Genomic DNA, 21,048 nt, shown 5'->3' on the forward strand with positions numbered 1-21,048 from the left:
CTTCCTTTTTTAAGCAATTCTAGTGGTCATTTAAATAAAGATTGTGAAGTGTGTCATCGTTCTAAGCACACTAGAGACAAATTTCCTTTAAGTGATAATAAAGCTTCTCGTATTTTTGAAGTAGTACATTGTGATTTATGGGGACCCTATGATGAACCCTCCTCGTGTGGTGCACATTATTTTTTAACCTTGGTAGATGATTTTTCTCGTGCCGTTTGGATATATTTGCTACTTGATAAAACTGAGGTGTTTAAGATGTTTATGTCATTTATTGCCATGGTTGATAGACAATTTTCTCAGAAAATAAAAATTGTCCGGAGTGATAATGGTACCGAATTTTTTTGCATGAAAAATTATTTCCTTGCCCAGGGTATTATATTCCAAACCTCATGTGTAGGCACTCCTCAACAAAACGGGAGGGTAGAGAGAAAACACCAACACATTCTCAATGTTGCTCGTGCTCTTAGATTTCAGGGGGGGTTACCAATATATTTTTGGGGAGAGTGTGCTCTTGCGGCAGCTCATATTATTAATCGTACACCTTCTGTGCTTTTAGACAATAAAACACCTTATGAATTGTTGTTTGGAACCCCACCTCTATTTAGTGAATTGCGTGTGTTTGGCTCCTTGTGTTTTGCTCATAATCAAAAGGCGAAAGGGAATAAATTTGCAAGCCGTAGTAGGAAGTGTGTTTTTGTTGGGTATCCCTTTGGGAAGAAGGGATGGTATTTATTTGATTTAGATAAAAAGGAATTTTTTGTGTCACGTGATGTGCGTTTTTTTGAGGACGTTTACCCTTATTTGGATGCCGAAAGCACCAACATTGATACTACTACGGATGGCATACAAGCTACAATAAATATGGGGGAAAATTGTGACAATATCCCACCCATATTCGACAGTGAGGAGGGGCAGCCTAGGCAGCAGCCTACGGACCCAGCCACCCCTCCCTCACCGCAGCAGGTGGCTGCGCAACACCACAGCCCTGCCACGGCTGCCTCCCCCACCTCGGCAGCAGCAGGGGCTGATCAGCGTGAGGACACCACGGCCCCCGAGTTAATGGGGCGTGGTCATCGTCCTAAATATGCCAACACCAAATACCGTGATTTTGTAACTCATACTCATGTGGCGCGAAATAGTCCATCCGAAGCTTCACTTAATCCAATTGCTACTCCTCCCTCAGGTATGCCGTATCCTATAGCACATTATGTTAGTTGTGATAAGTTTTCTGCAAAACACCGAAATTTTGTTGCAGCTATTACAGGAGGGAAGGAGCCTCGATCATTCAAAGAGGCAATGCAAGATCATGGTTGGAAGATGGCCATGAAAGAGGAAATGAGTGCTCTAGAAGCCAATGGCACATGGACACTAGAGAAGCTTCCTCCCGGAAAGAAGGCTCTTGGGAGTCAATGGTTGTACAAAATTAAATATAACTCTGATGGAAGCATTGAAAGATTGAAAGCAAGATTGGTTGTTTTTGGTAACCACCAAACCGAAGGCATTGACTATGATGAAACTTTTGCCCCGGTTGTTAAGATGACCACAGTTCGTGCATTTCTCGCCATTGCCGCCTCCAAAAATTGGGAGCTCCATCAAATGGATGTTCACAATGCGTTCCTACATGGTGATTTAGATGAAGAAGTTTACATGAAGCTTCCTCCGGGTTTTTCTACCGATGAACCGGGCCTTGTTTGTCGTCTTCGAAAGTCTCTATATGGCCTCAAGCAAGCTCCTAGATGTTGGTTTGCCAAATTGACTGCGGCATTAAAAAAATATGGTTTTATGCAGTCTTACTCGGATTATTCTCTCTTCACTTACACAAATGGATCTGTTCACCTCAATGTTCTTGTTTATGTGGATGATCTTATTGTTGCAGGGAACAATTCTACAGCTTTGAAATTGTTCAAAAATTACTTAAGTTCTTGCTTCCATATGAAGGACTTGGGTGTGCTAAAATATTTTCTTGGCATTGAGGTAGCAAGAAGTAGTTTCGGCTTGTTCTTATGTCAACGCAAATATGCACTTGACATCGTCTCGGAGACAGGACTCTTAGGGTCAAAACCGGCAGCAACCCCTATGGAGCAAAATCATCAATTAGGCCGAGCAAATGGCCCTATCCTCGAAGATCCGGAGCCTTATAGACGCTTGGTTGGTCGTCTAGTGTATTTGGCAGTGACGAGGCCTGATTTAACATATTCCGTTCATGTCCTTTCTCAATTTATGCAAGCTCCTCAACAAGCTCATTGGGATGCTGCGATCCGGGTTGTGCGTTACTTGAAGAGTACACCGGGACAAGGGATATTGCTGAGTGCGGACAGCAACCTCACGCTCGAAGGGTGGTGTGATGCGGACTGGGCAGCGTGTCCTTTAACGCGTCGTTCAGTCTCGGGTTGGCTTGTTTTTTTGGGTCATTCACCTATTGCGTGGAAGTGTAAGAAGCAGCCTACGGTGGCAACCTCATCAGGTGAATCGGAGTATCGGTCTATGTGCGCCATCACTATGGAACTGAAGTGGCTACGGGGTCTACTTTTGAGTTTGGGTGTGCAACATCCTCGTGCTATACCAATATATTGTGATAGTCAAGCGGCTATACATATTGCTCAAAACCCCGTATTTCATGAACGCACAAAACATATCGAAGTGGATTGTCATTTTGTTCGGGATGCAATTCAAGAAGGTTTGATTGTTCCTCATCATGTGCGTACAAACGAGCAATTGGCCGATTTATTTACTAAGGCACTAGGAAAACAACAATTTGATTACCTACTTAGCAAGTTGGGCATCTTTGACCCAAGTGCTCCAACTTGAGGGGGGGTATTAGGAAAAGATAATATAATATCTTAGTAATATCTTATTAATTGGCAAAGATAAATAATTGCTATATTGTTAGTATTATCTTAGGTAAGTATGATAAACTTCCTAAGTTAGATAGACTTTAGTCCTTGTGGCTCAAGGCAATTCTTGTATAAATATCTTATGATGGTGGAGGAATAAATTAAGCTTGGTTTGCTAATTATCGTAACATAAGAGGATTCTGAAGAAATGAAGGTGTCTCATTGAATTTGTATCAATTATGTATATATATATATGCCAAAGTTGCTTCATGTTCTACACTTCTACATAATGTATATCATATATCTCTTTATATCATATTTTAGATGAATTGCCTAGCATTTTCTACATAATGTAATCTTTTGTAATTATAATTATAGTTTCTTCCTCTGTTTAAGATGCATTCATTATATAATTATTAAAGAGTTCAATTTTGTTGGCATATTATGGCTTCCATATTACACTATTTACACCCCCTTTACCATCTTTGTTTACAAATTATATGTAAGAAAAAAAAAAAAAATATGTCGATGTGAGATCATGTTAAAGTCGCTTAAATTGTCTCACTTATAATTTCAAGTTAACTTTTTATAACTTTTATTTATTAAACATCGGTTGATGTAAAATAGGAATCATATCAACAAAAATAAAATGAAAAAAAAGCATATTTTATTAATCAATTTTTATATCCTTTGACCAGGTTGTTTCAAAAAAATTAAAAAAAAAAAATCCTTTGACTAGGGGTAAAAGAGTCATTTGGTCCTCTCTGTCGACATGGCAACTTTAGCTATTTTCTATCCTTTTTTTCGAACACAAATAAGTGGAGGCTAACGGTAACTTGATGGCGGCAGTCTGTCATTATCCAACATTCTAAAATTGCAAAAATCTGGTTTTTCCTTTCCTCAACCAACATTCAAACACAAGACAAAATAATCATGTTGGTTGATCCGCATCACTTTGATGGCTACCCTGTCCATTCCCTCTCCTCCTCTTCGCTTCACGACGTCGATTACAGGTTCTCTCCTCCCCCTTCTCTAGCTTCTTTCTTGTCAATTTCTCTGACATTCATTCGTTTATCTCATTATTCTGGACTGTTTTTTCTTTCCTGCAGCTGTGGTTCATGTGGGTATGATCTCAACCTCAATTCATGTAATCGTAATACCTCTGTGATCGGTTCAAAGTACTACGGAAAATCTATCAAAAAGGGCATCATTTCTTTCTTGTCTATAGACGAGACAAGGTTTAGTCGAACCCAGCAGCTTAGGTGCAAGCCTTATTTCGAGTCAGCTCGTTCATGGGGGATATTTCAGCGAAGAACTAAACTGTTATGCCGGAAATGTGGCAACTATGTTGGAAATGATCGTAATTTTAGCAACTTTGGCCGTTCTCATTCTTCCAAGCAGAAAGATATATCCCCTGATACCACAGGTTCATGGGGATGGAATGGGGATTCAGATGCAGCCGGGACTTATGATATCAGGATTCGCGCTCTGCAGCCTTCTTCTTGTGACGAATCTAATATTTTCAGCAATGATATATGAATCAAATAATCTGTCAATTTTAATATATGATGAGTTTTCTATTGGTCCTGCAAATTAAGGATCAACTTTGTCTATGCTTTTTCAACTTTTGTTTTGGTTAGGCTGGGACTTAAGACTCTTGGCTCTTCCATGATGCCAGAAATATAAGCTGTGTTATATTTATTCAACCCAAGTTATGTCTATATCGTTTAATTTTGTAAGCCATTCCTGTGTATCTAAAGATACATAAGGTTTACATTCTGTACTTTCTTCAGCTTTATCACTATCAGCTGAACTATTATCAATTTTCTTGTCACTAGAAAGACTTGTCTGCTGCCTGTTGGGGTGCCTTAATTTGAGCGATAGAAGACGGGATACTTCATGTAGGCCGCCCCATTTTTCAAGGGCACGGGCAATGTCATACCGTCCTGCAAAAATAAAATTCTTCTCAGTTTTTTATATCTTGCAGGAAACTAAAACCAAAAGCCTACCAAAAAGGCAATAAGTGAATTTTTTTTTTTTTTTTGGAAACAAAGCTGTCCAAATATATACAGGTTGGGAAGTAATTAAGCAATAATAGTTTGACCTGCGCGTTCAAATGCTTTTCTGCTGGGCATATATGATGGATCCATCCCCCAGTTCTTTTGAAATCGATGAATCTGAAATAGACAAGGAGTAGATACTTTTATTAAGAATCTAAAAAATTACATAAATGTTCTGTTATCTTACTAAAATTGATCAGACATAGGGAAATAAACGAGCAGAATTCTAGAACTTACCTCCACCTGCAAATTTTCAAGATTGTCCCAATAACCTTTGGGTTTTCGATGTTTATAAGCAAGAGACAGGTTCATCAATGTTGCAATCCTCCTAAAACCGCCCATCCGGTTGATTGCCTTTTCAATGTCAACCCTACCATGAGAACGGAGTTGCTTCCTCATGGGCATGAACCCATCCTGCCCATGCTCAGAAACAAATTTCAGGAGCTCAGACTTTAGAACTTCAATGTCCTGTTGCAAGCCAGGGACTCTAGGCTTTTGCTTTATGGAAGTTGAACTGCTACTGCTCAATTGAATTTTCACATTCCTTTGATCAGTTTTGCCTCCACTAGAAGAAGTGTTAGGCTGCACTTTGCAAGTTTCATCCTTCTGCTGCTCCACATGTGGTTCATCATGTTCGTCAGAACTTGTTCCCATCCTCTTCTCAATGTAGTCTCGAATTGCACATAAGTTGGACGGAAGATCCTCATATATAACCTACATATTCATATTGAATTGTTCATCATCTCTTCCAAGCCAATATAACAGCATCATCCAATTGTAAGCATTAAAAAATACTCTATGCCGAATTGTTTAACACAAGAGGCAACCAGATTGCAATCAGATAACAAACCGATTTTAACAACTTCTTGAATCCTAACCCCGTGGATAATTAATTACTAAAGTTGAAGTTTTAGCATACCTCTTCCATAATTGATTCTGAGAGAAAAGTATCTTGGCGCATTTTTGACTCCACAGAGTACTTTAGCAATGTGTGATGGTTCCCGAGCTGCTCAAGCTGCCACCTGCCATGGAAAGAGTCAAAATCTCCCTCAACTTGCTCAAAGCTAATTTCTTGCTCAAGCTGTTCACACAAGTCCATGACAACCCGTGCATGGAGTACCATATATAGTAGACCCTTGCATCCTTCCTGTGGAAAAATGCGTAAAAGAACTTCACTCACTTTAATAAAAATAGAATAAGCTTTAAACCAGGTAATAGCTATGGGGGAGAAGAGCATAGAATTTTTAGGTTTATGATTTCAAGACAATGATGCAATGGATATAAGAAGATTGCCTATTATGTTAATACAAACTAGAATTAAAAACATATCCTGTTTTTACCTGAAGGATGCGAACTTTGTTGTTATCTCGAAATAAAACTTTGCTGATTGCCAAATTTGGAACTATCCTGCAGAAACATATAGCTTAGTTAACTAAGACTGAAAAGCCTAATGCAAAGAAGCAAAAACCACAGGTCAAGTGTTTTTATTTTATTTATTTAATTTTATTATTATTATTTTATTTATAATCTTAGCCAAGTAACAATTCTTTCAGGTTGCCTTGGGTTGATCTTCATGGAAACATCATTCAACTAAACAGATTACTTTTGTTTACATAACGAAGTTTTGGAATGGTCAGCACAGAATTATTTCAGAAAGATGGTTAATTCAAGTCATAAGAATGTGTATATAAAAATAAATTCATCCAAGGCAAGCATTTTGATCAATTTATCCGGGATGAACGTTCTCCATCCCAAGATAAAGTTTAAACAAAATTCAGGCAAAATTAATTAAACTTGTGAAAAAAAAAACTGTCAAGCACAACTAAACTGAAGAAAAGAACTAGACAACATTCTGATTCATGCAACAAATTGGCTTTACTCACTCTGGAAGACTTTCATAAGTAGTTAATACATCCCAGACTTCACGAACAGGAGCTTTAACAGTAATGCTAGCAACAACACAGCGATGAACACCACCATTTTCCTTCAGTACATAAGTTGTTGTCAGATAGACATAGCAATTAGCAACAATGAGATCCTCTTCATCAGGAAAATCAATTGAAAATAGTTAAAGTCAATTAATTACCAATAGGCCATCAAATCGACGAAGATGAATCTCATCCACTAAGCAGGGTTTGTCAAGCCTACAAACTTTACCATATATCCCCCAAGTACTATTCAACTCAGAAGGTGCCTGGGGCAAGGGCCCAAGGATAGAACTGGAGGAATTCTTCTTTAGCTCCTCTGTAGACATATCTTTCTCTTTTAAAGTACTTGGCAAGCTAGTGCTACTAGTATTAACAGAATTTCCGCTTTTTGAGCTAACTAGTTTAGGCATCTTCTGATTTCCCACAACAATGCTCTCAGCTCTGCAAGCCAAGGCTCGAAGATTCACAGGCAGGTCTGATTGAATAATCCTCTCCAAAAAAATTGCTGGAAAGTTGAACTTTGGTATGACATTGACCTCGTAAGATAGTGTTGTCTTAGACGAGGATCTGAGATTATGCAATACAGAAGCATGTCAAAATAGTACAAATATTGAAATTTGCAGGTTTTCTTAAACAACAAAAGCTGTCTCATTCAGAAAAGCTACTTTCAGTGGAAGACATAACAAATTGTATAAGGATAATATTTCTAAAGGTTCTCACAATTCCAGTTGCACAAATCACTGATATAACTTCTAAAAGTTTGCAAGCAATATCTATATGTGAACAGACAGAATAGATATTCAGTCAGTGGCACCCTCACAGAAAATTTGTCCATAGTCTAATCAGAGTTCATAACAGATTAAGAGATCAACACATTTAGCTGTTACTTCAAGATTTTCGACAGATGAAATGGCCCTTTTTTTCCTTCTTTTTAATCCTGCTTCTATAATCATAGAGAATGGCAGACCTAACTATCAATGTATCATACACATGTGATGAGAATCATTATAGTTTTGACTTGATTAGTCATTCCTTCATCATTGTTCTCACTTCTCAATGTGTAAAGCTCCAGTTAAAGATGATATTAAAGTTGCCTCTCTACTCTAAAACTATTATCCTAAACTTAGAACAGCTACAAATTTAATTAAGAGTGAACCCTAAAATTTCATTGGGAACAGTTATCATACCTTCTCTTTGATTTTACCGACCATTTTCCTTCAAACTTCTTGAAGTCTCCATCCACCATGGAGAAATGGAGTTCATGGTCACTTGGCTGCATCAGAATCGATAATTACTTTTTGATGTTAAAAAAATGGTTTACATCCATAGTGTTAGATAGGTCATAAACAAGTTTCCATGCAAAATATCTATATAGATGTGAAGCCACAACAATTGGGTACATAAAGAAAGTTCTGTAAATTTGAGGCTTTGAGCTATTGGCAGTAGATTATAAATCTAACATATCTTTATAAATGTTCACATTATTTTTCTACTATAAACAAACTATTAGAGCCTAAAAAAAATTTAAAATCAAATTTACTTACTCCCTCCCTCCCTGTACAGCTTGAATTAGTCACATATAGCTACAGAGATGCAATAAAAAGTTTTTAAGAACTCACTGAATTAGGAAATTCTTTGAGATCCAAGACAACACGAGCTTCAATATGCCAATACAATGCCCTTTGGAAGCCTCTTTGCTCTAACCACAGTCTACCAGGATACGGACAAGGAATTCTTCCACTGGCAAATGGCAATAGTAGGCCATAGAATAACCATTAAACAAAAGCATCAGAATGAAGCAGGTTGGAATGTAAAAAAGTGTTTCACAAGAGACAAAAATACTTTCACCGCTAATTACAGTAGACACTGGGGTGAACAAGAGGAACAAACTTATCATGAACATCATATGTTAGTAAGGCCGTGAGAGCGCAACTTGTTCCAATATCAAACCTCTTATACCTCCCTTATTACTACATACATTTCATAGGGATATATAATAAGAATTACTTTGGGAATAATGCACCATTGAGTCGTGATCTTGGGCATCCGCTACAACCCAAATCACAGGGTAAAATTCACAACTAAGTTGATATTTACGAGCTATGATCCCTTAATATGTCGAACAAACCAATGAAACATTCATCAGATCCAGTGGTAAACAGCAAAATGTCAAACATTAGTTAACTTCTAACATTTAACAACAAGATATTACTCCTTTTTACCATCTTAGCAATATCTATTCTTTTTGCCAACATACCTTAAATTATTAGTCTGTTTAGATCAATTATCTGCTTGTATACAACACTCACTACTCTCTCTATCTCAATTTAACTTAGACATCTATATATTCTCGAGAAACATAGTCTACTAATTAAGAGAGCTCTAGCTAAAATCAACCTTACCAAGATACTAACAATTAAGAGAACTCAAGCAAAAACTAACTTTACATGAATTTTTTTGGACAAACTAGAATCATTAACATATTGTTGCGCCAAAACGGGGATGCCCCAGTTTCTCATAACGAGAAACAAAATTTATTTCTCACATGGCATTTTCGTAAATAATCCAACTTTATTCAATTGTAGAGCCCATAATAATGAAAAAGATGTTGATTTATTCACGAAAATGCCCCTATGAGGAAACAAATTTCGCAGGGAATTTCCCCAAAACAACTTTTGTATTCTTACCAACAACTCATTAAGTGTTATATAATCTGAATTGCTTCTATAATACTCCCTCCGTTCCATAATTCTCTATATTCGCTTTAAAGGCTATCGCAAACATACGAAAAACCAACTAAAGAGTAATGATTCCATCAAATTTATACAAGTAACAAAAACTATAGCATAAAAATATAAAACAAATTAAAGATGAAAGATTACCTACAAACAAGATTAGGTACAAAATCAGCAAGGCGTTCATAATCAGTAAGAGCATTCCAAACCGATTCGACATCGGAATTGACAGTAATCTCCGCCTTAATCCGACGCTCTCTCCATGAAATCACTTCAACCTCACAATTCACCTTCCGATCCCAATTTTCTCTCTCCTCCACCACTTGCTGTTGTTCACCAACATCTCTGTTCCCCGCTCTTTCAAATCCGCCATTGACGGCGTAAGCATTAACAATCACTCTCCCCTGTTTTCTGCAAAATCTAGGGTTCGGATTAATCTCATAATTGTCAAAAGTGTAGATTGAGGTTTCGGATGAAACGTTTCGAAGCGAGAAAATGTATGGTTTGGCGGGAAATTGGGGATTAGGGTTTGTATTAAAGGAGAGAGAAATTGGATTGAAGATGTAGGAAATCATGGAGTTTGATACTTGATTTTTTTGTGAATTTGCAGTAGATTTTGTTTTTTTTTTTTTTTTTTTTTTTTTTTTTTTTGTATTTTTCAGTGTTCAAGTACAAGAGAGTGAGAGAGGTGGTTAAGGACCGTTAATTGGGTGATTTTGGCGCTGAGTGAAGTGAGGAAGTTGTGGTTTGGAGTTGGGGGTTTGTTGGTCATTTCCATATTTAACTTGTGGTTGAAAGTTTACAATTTTTTTATTTTTTTTTTTAAATGAAAGGGACAAGTCACATAGGGACATTGTCACTTAAATATAGCTTATAAAAAAATTGATCCGAGTTGAATTAAATACGATCAATACTTAGTGCCTTGATTTTTGCCTAAAAAACTCACATAACACTGTTTTTTCTACTCATTTAACTTTACATAGTAAATTTTTCGAGTGAAAATGTACATAGAAACAAGTGAATTGATAATTATGAAAATGAATTGCGATAAAAACTTGTCATCTTTTAACACTATGTGAGGGAGGAAATAGAGAATGTGTCCAAATGCGTATCATGTGGCGTGTGGCACAACTAAGGCCAACCTAGACACCTAGTAAAAATACTTAAAACCAATAAGTCACAGATTTTCCAGATTTCAGATAAGCCAATAAGGCAATAACCTAACACAAGATAAGGAAATGCTGCTTTCAGGAAATAGCTTCTTGTGCACCCATATTTCCCACAGAAAAAAAGGAAAGAGATTTCTCACAACATTTGCAAAAAAGCCCAATTTTCCAGAAAACAAGCAGAACCCCAATTTCAAATTCAAGATCTCTAGCAAATTATTGACTCAATCTGCCATTGGAATTCTGGGATTAGGATTTGTTGATGCAGGGTAATAATACTTCCTTCCCTAAATTTCATACTTTTATTTACTATGTATTGTAACTTAATTTGTGATTATTACATTGAATTAATTTGTCAGATATAGTGGAGATTGGTCAAGAATTGGAGTGATTTCAAAAGGAACGGAGGATTTGCTGAAGATTGCAGCTTTTTTAGTGGTTCCTCTCTGTTTGTTTGCTATATTATCTGTTGCTAAAAACCCAGATAATTAACGTCTATAATTCTTTATTTTTCGTATTATTTTTACTATACATGTATGATTGTATGCTATGTGTAACAATATTCTCATATCACAGAGTAGTGTTTAACGAATAACAAATCAACAACTAATTAGAACTTAGAATGTCTATGCCATGCCTACATATAAGCATTTAATTTACTTTCCCTAAAAAAAAGCATTTAATCTACTCTAGAAAATTATTTAAATTTAGAAAATCACGACAAAAACACACTAATTACATCGATTTGCGCGTGTTTTTGTCATGAATTCCTAACTTTATACATTTTTCAATAGTAAATATAATGCTTATATATAGCCCTAACTAAGAGCTTAAGAGTTATGTATAACATTACCATTATTATTATTATTACTATTATTAATTGATTTTTTTTCATTTTAATGAAGAATCTTTTTATTTTTAAATTAGCGCATCACTTCTATGGTGGCATGGGCATTTAGGGTTTGTTTTCATACGTTTATTTTCAGTTCAGTTCAGCTCTTAATTTCCTTCTCTTATAAAATATTCAGTTCAGTTCAGCTGAGTTCAGTCTATGATAACAGGCCCTTAGTGTAAGGAGAGTTATTTTGATATATGTAGGCATGTAGCAATGCAGCAGTAATGTACTCCTACGTCTCCCACTTATTACTCCAAATAAAAAATAAAGAAAAAGAAGAAGAAGTCTAGCTACTAGTCTACTTCGTATTATTCCCTTTGTACCTATTTTTTTGTCTCATTTGACTGTGCAGGATCTTAAAGACACATATTAAAACATCTATATCTTTAATTTTTACACGTAAAAATTATAAAAACATGATATTAATAAAATATACAATGAGACGAATCTAACAAGACCACTCATGACTAAATTATCTTTTACGGAGTATAGATTAATGGTAATTAATAATCAAAGTTTTCAAAGTTTGACCCCAAAAATAATAATTGATTGGGCAAAAATAAAAGGACCGAGGGAGTAGCATATATATTAGACAACTCTCATTCATGGGGAAAAAATAAAAATGTCACTCTCTCTACTCACTTTCCCACTCCTCTTTTCCATTTTTTCTTATGGGCATTTTATTTAAGAACTCTTTCCACACTCATGGGCTAAAAAAAAAAACCACACCACCATCTCTCCTATATTTTCTCAGACCACTCTCACTCATGGGCAAAACATAAAAATGCCACTCTCTCTACTCACTTTCTCACTCATCTTTTCCATTTTTTCTTATAGGCATTTTATTTAAGAACTCTTCCCACACTCATGGTCTAAAAAAAAAACCACACCACCATCTCTCCTATATTTTCTCTCACAAACACTATCTAATTTTTTGATAAAGAGGTAGGGCCCATAGGTACTGTAGCAATTTATTTTTGCCATTCCTAACCTGCAAAATATTGACTTGAACCAAACCTGAGAATTACCCTAACCCGTTTTAACCCGAATTAAACTCGACCTATTGTTCATCCGACACGAATGTAACTCGACCTGTTATTAACCCGACCTAAACCTGACCCAAACCCGATAAGAAGTATGACCCGACGTGACCCGACTAAAGCATGGACCAACCCAAACCCGACCGGCATAGGTTATGGAATTAATCCAAATTGACCTGAGCTGACCCGACCCACTCTTGCCGACCCAAATCCGACCCGTTTGCCCGAATTGACAGCTCTATCCGAAACATTAAAAATTTCTCAAAAAGCGTGGATATTAGCCATCAATTTTGGAAATTTTGGACTTTTTTTCACCCGCAAATAAAAATTGCCGAAATGTTTACCAAGGTCCCTAATACCCTCCGGGAGTCCAATTGGCTAGGCGGAACCATCCAATTTTCCTTTAAACAACCATTTTACCGGTTAACAACTTGCACCGATTTCATTAACTCAAACTTACCAAGAACATTTATGACAACAGATAATTATCATATATGGATCTAAACGGCATTATATGACCCCGAAATGTAACCCATAAAATCTCAATACTTTTCAACACTAGTCCCTGAAACATTCGAAATTTCTTAAAAAAAACGTGGATATTGCCTTTAATTTTGGAATTTTTTGACCTTTTTCCGCCCGGAAATAAAAATTGCCAAAATGTTTACCATGGTTTTTAATATCCTCCGGGAGTCCAATTGGGTGGGTGGAACCATCCAATTTTCCTTTAAACGGCCAATTTACCGGTTTACAACTTAAGTCGATTTCATTAACTCAAGTCTGCCGCCAAAAACATTTATGACAACATATAATGATCATATATGGTTCCAAACGGCATTATATGGCCTCGAGATTAATCCCCTAAAATCTAAAGGTTTTTCGACACCGGGCCTCGAAACCTCCAAAATTTCTCAAAAAGCGTGATATTAGCCTTCAATTTTGGAATTTTTTTTTTACTTTTCTTAGCCCGGAAATAAAAATTTCCGAAATGTTTACCATGGTCCCTAATACCCTCCGGTAGTCCAATTGGGTGGGTGGAACCATCCTATTTGCCTTTAAACGGCCAATTTACCGGTTTACAACTTATATCGATTAAATTAACTCAAGCCTACTACGAACATTTATGACAACATATAATGATCATATATGGTTGCAAATGATATTGTATGCATGACCCTGAGATGTATTCCCTGGAATTTCAAGACTTTTCAACACTGGGCCCCGAAGACTCCAAAAATTATCAAAAAGCGTGGATTTCAATATTGGAATTTTTTTACTTTTTTCGCCCGAAAATAAAAATTGCTGAAATGTTAACCATGGTCCCTAATATCCTTCGGGAGTCCAATTGGGTGGGTGCAGTGGAACCAACCGAATTTTCTTTAAACGGCCAATAATTTACTGGTTTACAACTTGAACCGATTTCATTAACTCAAGCCTACCACGAACATTTATGACAACATATAATGATCAGTTATGATGCCAAACGACATTATATGACCCCGAGATGTATCCCCTAAAATCTCATTTCTTTTCGACACCAGCCTTGAAACCTTCAAAATTTCTCAAAAAACATGGATATTAGCTTTCAATTTTGGACTTTTTTACTTTTTTTCGCCAATAAATAAAACTTGCCGAAATGTTTACCATGGTCTCGAATATCCTCTAGGAGACCAATTGGGTGGGTGGAACCATCCTATTTGCCTTTAAACGGCCAATTTACCGCTTTAAAACTTGCACCAATTTAATTAACACAAGCCTTCTACGAACATTTATGACAACATATAATGATCATATATGGTTCCAAATGGCATTATACGACCCCGAGATGTATCCCCTAAAATCTCAAAACTTTTTGACACCGGGCCTCGAAACATCCTAAATTTCTCAAAAAGCGTGGATTTCAATTTTGGAATTTTTTACTTTTTTTCGCCCGGAAATAAAATTTTCAAAATATTTACCATGATCCCTAATGTCCTTTGGGAGTCCAATTGGTTGGGTGAAACCATCCAATTTGCCTTTAAACGACCAATTTACTGATTTATAACTTGCACCGATTTCATTAATTCAAGCATACCACGAACATTTATGACAACATATAATGATCATATATGGTTCCAAACGTAATTATATGACTCCGAGATGTATCCCATAAAATCTCAAGCCTTTTTGACACCGAGTATTGAAACCTACAAAATTTCTCAAAAAGCGTGGATATTAGCCTTCAATTTTGGAATTTTTTGACTTTTTTTCACCTGGAAATAAAAATTTCCAAAATTTTTACCATGGTCCCTACTACCCTTCGAGAGTCCAATTGGGTGGATGGAACCATCCAACAATTTGCCTTTAAACAACCAATTTACCGATTTACAACTTGCACCGATTTAATTAATTCAAGCCTACCACGAACATTTATGACAACATATAATGATCATATATGGTTCCAAACGGCATTATATGACCCCGAGATTTATTTCCTAAAATCTCAAGTTTTTTCAACACCTGGCCCCGAAACCTCCAAAATTTCTCAAAAAACGTGGATATTAGCCTTCAATTTTGGAATTTTTTGACTTTTTTTCACCCGGAAATAAAAATTGTCGAAATGTTTACCATGGTCCCTAATACCCTCCGAGAGTTCAATTAGGTGGGTGGAACCATCCAATTTGCCTTTAAACGGCCAATATACCGGACTACCGGTTTACAACTTGCACTGATTTCATTAACTCAAGCCTAACACGAACATTTATCACAATATATAATGATCATTTATGGTTCCAAACGGCATTATATGACCCCGAGATTTATCCCCTAAAATCTCATTTCTTTTCGACACCGGGCCTCGAAACCTTCGAAATTTCTAAAAAAAAGCATGAATATAAGCCTTCAATTTTGGAATTTTTTGATTTTTTTTTCGCACGGAAATAAAATTGTCGAAATGTTTACCATGGTCCCTAATACCCCCGAGAGTCCAATTCGGTGGGTGGAACCATCCAATTTGCCTTTTAACGACCAATTTACTGGTATAAAACTTGCACCGATTTCATTAACTCAAGCCTAACCACAAACATTCATGACAACAAATAATGATCATATATGGTTCCAAACAACATTATATAACCCCGAGATGTATTCCCTTGAATTTCAAGACTTTTAGACACTAGGCCCTGAAAACTCCAACTTTCTCAAAAAGTGTGGATATTCGCCTTCAATTTTTGAATTTTTTGACTTTTTTTCGCCCGTAAATAAATTGCAGAAATTTTTACCATAGTCCATAATATCCTCCCGGAGTCCAATTGGTAGGTGGAACCATCCAATTTGCATTTAAACGACCAATTCACCGATTTACAACTTGCACCGATTCAATTAATTCAAGCCTACCACGAACATTTATGACAAAATATAATGATCATATATGGTTTTAAACGGCATTATATGACCCCGAGATGTATCCCCTAAAATTTTAAGGCTTATCGACAACGGGCTCCGAAACCTCTAAATTTCTCAAAAAGCATGGATATTAGTCTTCAATTTTAGAGTTTTTTTTTTTTTTTTTTTTTTTTCCTCTGAAATAAAAATTGTCAAAATGTTTACCATGGTTCCTAATACTTTCCGGGGGTCCAATTGGCTGGGTGGAACCATCCAATTTGCCTTTAAACGGCCAATTTACCGGTTTACAACTTGCACCGATTTCATTAATTCAAGCCTACCACGAGCATTTAAAACAACATATATAATGATCATATATGGTTCCAAACGGCATTATATGACCCCGAGACGTATTCCCTAAAATCTCAAGGATATTCGACACTAGGCCTTGGAACCTCCAAAATTTCTCAAAAAGCGTGGATATTAGCCTTAAATTTTGGAATTTTTGGACTTTTTTTTTGCCTGTAAATAAAAATTGTCTAAATGTTTACCATGGTCCCTTATACAATCCGAGAGTCCAACTAGGTGGGTGGAACCATCCAATTTACCTTTAAATAGCGAATTTATCGGTTTACAACTTGCACCGATTTAATTAACTCCAGCCTACCACGAACATTTATAACAACTTATAATGATCATTTATGGTTAAAAGCATTATTATATGACCTCGAGATGTGTAACACCCCAATAATTCTCTCTTTAAACTTGTGAGGACCCTGAACAACATTCAAGAGAATTACTGGCGTGCTACCGCCACGTGTTCAAACGTTAAGGCTTTATCAGAAAATAGCAGCGGAAAAACTAAATCAGTTATAAATAAGTTTCAAAACCAACGAATGAAACCAAATTAAGTCATACAACTTGGAACCATTAAGGCCCTTATTCAAAACCCAATAAAAGTAGTAAGTGATTAAATTCAGTGTTCAAATAAATTCAAACCCAAAAGAAATAGTGTCGAATAAAATCGAATTAAAATAAATTCAAACTTGCAAAAGAAATAAAATGCAAACAACCAGCTCTCTACTCAAGATCCCACAACCCTGATGAATGCTGCATGTGTAAGAACCTGTGTTAATTCTGCTCCCCAATATTACAAGTGTAAAAATTGGATCGTCACAGGGTCATTGAAAGGCGAAGGCCATGACCAAAGAAAGACACACACAAAAGCACGCAGTCAGCAAAGCTGAGTACATACAAGCTGCAAATTAAATTAAGAAATCCATAACATGCTACTAATAATCAATCATCATGCATCATTAAATTATAGACTCAACACACGACTCAACTATTTATGTTACTAAGACTCCAATAATTAATAATAGGTAAATCATTATTTTTATTCATTGGATTACGCAATAGACAAGGTTGTCCAACCCATGCTCCATTTGGAACATCAATAAAAGAAAAACCCCATGCCTCCTTTCGGAAACATCAATAAACATCCAACGACCACGGGCGCGACTCCGTGACCGTAGTTAGTATGAGATCTCACCTAACTCCTAGTTTTGAAAAATATTTGAAATAAGAGACTCGTAGATCAGACGGCCTCGAGAAAAGTACACGGCTAATACCCCATGTACCCCAACCCCTGATTGTCATTACTCCAGAAGTGCACCAATCCAGAGTTTTATTGCTCATCCATCTTGCACTTTACGTGATTTACAGGTTTAGACTTGGTGATGACTCATATGCATAACAATACAATCAATCCAATATCAATACAATCAAGTAAAACAACTTTTCAATTTCAATTCTTGATTTATTAGTGGCAAGCAACATTTATTATTTATTCCTTTACTACCTCGGTGTATAAACACCTTGAGTGCATAAGGCACCCCAAAACCTTAACCTCGTCTTAGAAGACTTAAATTCTTCCTTTACTCATCCTGCTTGCATAATCATGAATGAGTAATAAATTAATCATTACACCAATAATATACCTTTGCCTCTAATTAAGCGCACCTTGCATAATTAGAGCACAAATAATACTTGCAATATAAAATAGTGCACGTTATACGAAATTCACAATGTATAACCAAACAATTTAACTCAGTCATCCCTATACATGATACTAAGTTCTCGATCCGTCGTCCTTAAACATGCACCTAAAAGAAAGGTTTCGTAACTTGTACGTACCTTGAGCAAACGAATTGGTATGCCACTTTACTAACTAGAAATCACTTTCAATAAACTCCTCTCCTAAGCCAAATAATAACATCTCAATCAATACCCAATCAATCAAATTTACAGCAGTACTAACTTACTTTAAAACCTTCAAAATCCAAATCAAACAACACTTTAAAACCTTCCCTTTAGTTAAAATTAAAGGCTTATATATAGTTCTTTAAATTTTCTTCATAAAAACCTTAAAATACACTCTTATACATGAAATTACAGCAAGTTCAAAGTCTAATAAAAATCTGAAAATTATATAAAAACCCATAAAAATCTCCCTTTTTAATGGGTGATTAAACCCTCTTTATAAAACATTAAAAGTAGTACTTAGAAACTATTTCCAACACTTAAAACTTCAATAAAAACATATATTTATGTTTAATTAACTTTAAACATAATTAATTTTATTAATCAAACTCAAGGATAATATTTTAAGTAAAAAAAAAACTTCGTTAAAATCAAAAACTGTCCGAAAATCATATTTAGAGGCTGAATTTGGCCACGAGAGGGTGGTGCTCACTACCAAAGGTAGTGAGTCTTTCTTAAAACGTTGTTTCCACATGGAAAACACTATTTTTCATCAAAATAGGATGAGTTCAGAATCTAATCGGGATTAAAACGGGATTAATATTAACGAACGAAAATCTAAAAACTAAAACACGAATTTACATGTTCAAAATAATCTGGAATTAAGTTAAACTAATCATTAGTTATAATTACCAAAATTTCAAAACATCATTACTATAAAAGCCCTAAATCAATTGTTCATAAAAACCCTAAAATCATGATTTTCAATAATTAAAAACCCTAGGTTATAAAATTTACAAAATCTGAAAATTATGATACTTATAAAATCTGAAATTATAAAGTTTAGTCATCAAAATACAACTTGATACTAATTAAATTACTTTCAAACAATAAAATCAAAATCCATAAATCAATAATTATAATTATACAAATTAATAAAACAAAGGAGAGAGAAAATAAGACTAACCTTTTGGTGTGGGAAATTTTTGGGGATTAATGGGGTATTTATAGGAGAGAATGTTGTAGGGTAAGTAAGAAGATTGGGCCTCATAAAATTATTGGGCCAATTAGGTAAATGAAATGGACTAGACTTTGTTTGTATGATCATGAATTGTAGAACATAGGTTCATAAAATAATTTGTGCTAAAATAATTTTTGACCAATATTAATAATTTGAAACTTTTGTTATTAAATTCCGGAAAAGTACAAATAAATATTATAAATAAAATAAAATTTCATTTATAAAATATTTAAAAATACGGGGGATTACAAGATGTATCCCCCAAAGTTTTGGATGAAGAAAAAAAATTGTAAATAACTCCCCTGAATACACCCTACTTTGAAATAACCACTTTTTTTCAAAAGTATTGGATTTCACCGCTTTTTAATAAATTCATTTTAGAGACAGGAAATTATGAAACAAATATATGTGGTTGGTCACACTGTATAATCAGTAATAGTAGACTAATAGAGGTTACTCCGTTAATCTTATAGGGGTTACCCGATCAGTGTTTAGGGGTTATTTCATAAGTGTTATAGGCGCTACTCAATCAAGTTATAGAGGTTACTCGGTCAGTACTTTAATGATTTCTTTGTTCTTTTACAAAATTACAAGCGGCCACACAATATGACTAGCTGCTAGGAATGGCAACGGATCGGATTCGGGTCGGATATGGCTAAATCCGAATCCGATCCATTTAGTAAACGGACCCTGGACTCGGATCCGAATCCGAGTCCGAATCCGATCCGACTCGTAATTTTCGGATCCGAATCCGGTCCGTTTATTCGGACCTCCGAAATTATCCGAATATTTTTTATTTTTTATTTTTTGTAATGTCATATACCTATAATTGCTTGTATTGTCATACCAATTAAAATATAAACATAACATATTTAAATTATAAACTAAGTTACATAACAAAATTTTGATACAAAACAAGCAAATAATTATCCTAAGTTATAGAGCATATGCTTATACTTTTGGATTCGGACTCGGATCGGACTCCGTCGGACTTTGCGTAGGGTCCAAGTCCGATCCTCCTCCTATTCGGATTCGGATCTATTTTATCGAATTCGGATTCGGACTAATATTAAACGGGTTTGAATCGGATTTTTTCCCTTCGAATCGGATCGAATTTGAATCGAACTCGGATTAAATTGTCATCCCTACTAGCTGCGCACAACACTCACTAATCTATTTTACACTTTTTTTTAAAAAGCATATTATTGTATAAAAATAGTATACAATCGTTAGTGGTACACATTACATAGTATTGTGATTCATGAATAATCATCATCAAATACGACTAAGTTATACCTCAAAAAATAAAGAATAAAAAATAAGTAGTATTTAAAAAATGATAATAAGTAAATAAATAAATAAACAAGTAAACAGCTAATGTATGGTTGTTTTTGATAAAAATTGATTACTCGGCCGTCTCCATTTACGATTTTTTTATAATTAATTTTTTAAAAATTATTGACAGCCAAATTTAATACAAGTAAACATAGTAACACAAGTTACATAACAATAAAAAGGTTACGTGGAGCTCTTAATTAAGTTACCATGTTTATACAGTTGCATGACTTGCATCGGACAGGGACAGCCTGATGAAGAGCTACTTGAGGTAGCGGTTTTACTCTAAATTTAAACAAAATAAAAAATAAACTTATCCAAGCCTACGTGGAGATCAAGTAGTTTCATAATTAAGTTTCATTCCGACGCAAAAATGTAAATAAATTTTAAAGTAACCATACTTTTGTAA

At 35.3% G+C, this 21,048-nt stretch overlaps 2 protein-coding genes and 1 long non-coding RNA gene across 3 annotated transcripts; 2 read left to right on the forward strand and 1 right to left on the reverse strand.

The window, feature by feature from the left end:
- Nucleotides 1-3,718: 3,718 nt before the first annotated feature.
- LOC145628709 (uncharacterized protein At4g08330, chloroplastic-like) lies at nt 3,719-4,375 on the forward strand. Its single transcript, XM_081681087.1, has 2 exons — nt 3,719-3,847; nt 3,944-4,375. Exons 1-2 carry the CDS (start codon nt 3,768-3,770, stop codon nt 4,371-4,373), a joined length of 510 nt encoding a protein of 169 aa, XP_081537213.1. The 5' UTR covers nt 3,719-3,767; the 3' UTR covers nt 4,374-4,375.
- Nucleotides 4,376-4,506: 131 nt separating this feature from the next.
- Nucleotides 4,507-10,217, reverse strand: LOC145628708 (uncharacterized). The gene is made up of 10 exons (XM_081681086.1): nt 9,705-10,217; nt 8,442-8,562; nt 8,010-8,095; nt 6,981-7,389; nt 6,778-6,878; nt 6,235-6,301; nt 5,814-6,041; nt 5,132-5,608; nt 4,939-5,011; nt 4,507-4,780 (listed from the first exon to the last, which is right to left on the reverse strand). The coding sequence occupies exons 1-10, from the start codon at nt 10,130-10,132 to the stop codon at nt 4,533-4,535; spliced, it is 2,238 nt and encodes a 745-aa protein (XP_081537212.1). The 5' UTR covers nt 10,133-10,217; the 3' UTR covers nt 4,507-4,532.
- Nucleotides 10,218-10,373: 156 nt separating this feature from the next.
- On the forward strand, nt 10,374-11,240 carry LOC145628711 (uncharacterized). Its single transcript, XR_014111474.1, has 2 exons — nt 10,374-10,992; nt 11,083-11,240. It is a non-coding gene; the product is annotated as an uncharacterized LOC145628711 (long non-coding RNA).
- The last annotated feature ends 9,808 nt before the right edge of the window (nt 11,241-21,048 follow it).

This window comes from Chenopodium album, chromosome 4, assembly GCF_948465745.1.
Source record: "Chenopodium album chromosome 4, dcCheAlbu1.1, whole genome shotgun sequence".
NCBI lineage: Eukaryota > Viridiplantae > Streptophyta > Magnoliopsida > Caryophyllales > Amaranthaceae > Chenopodium > Chenopodium album.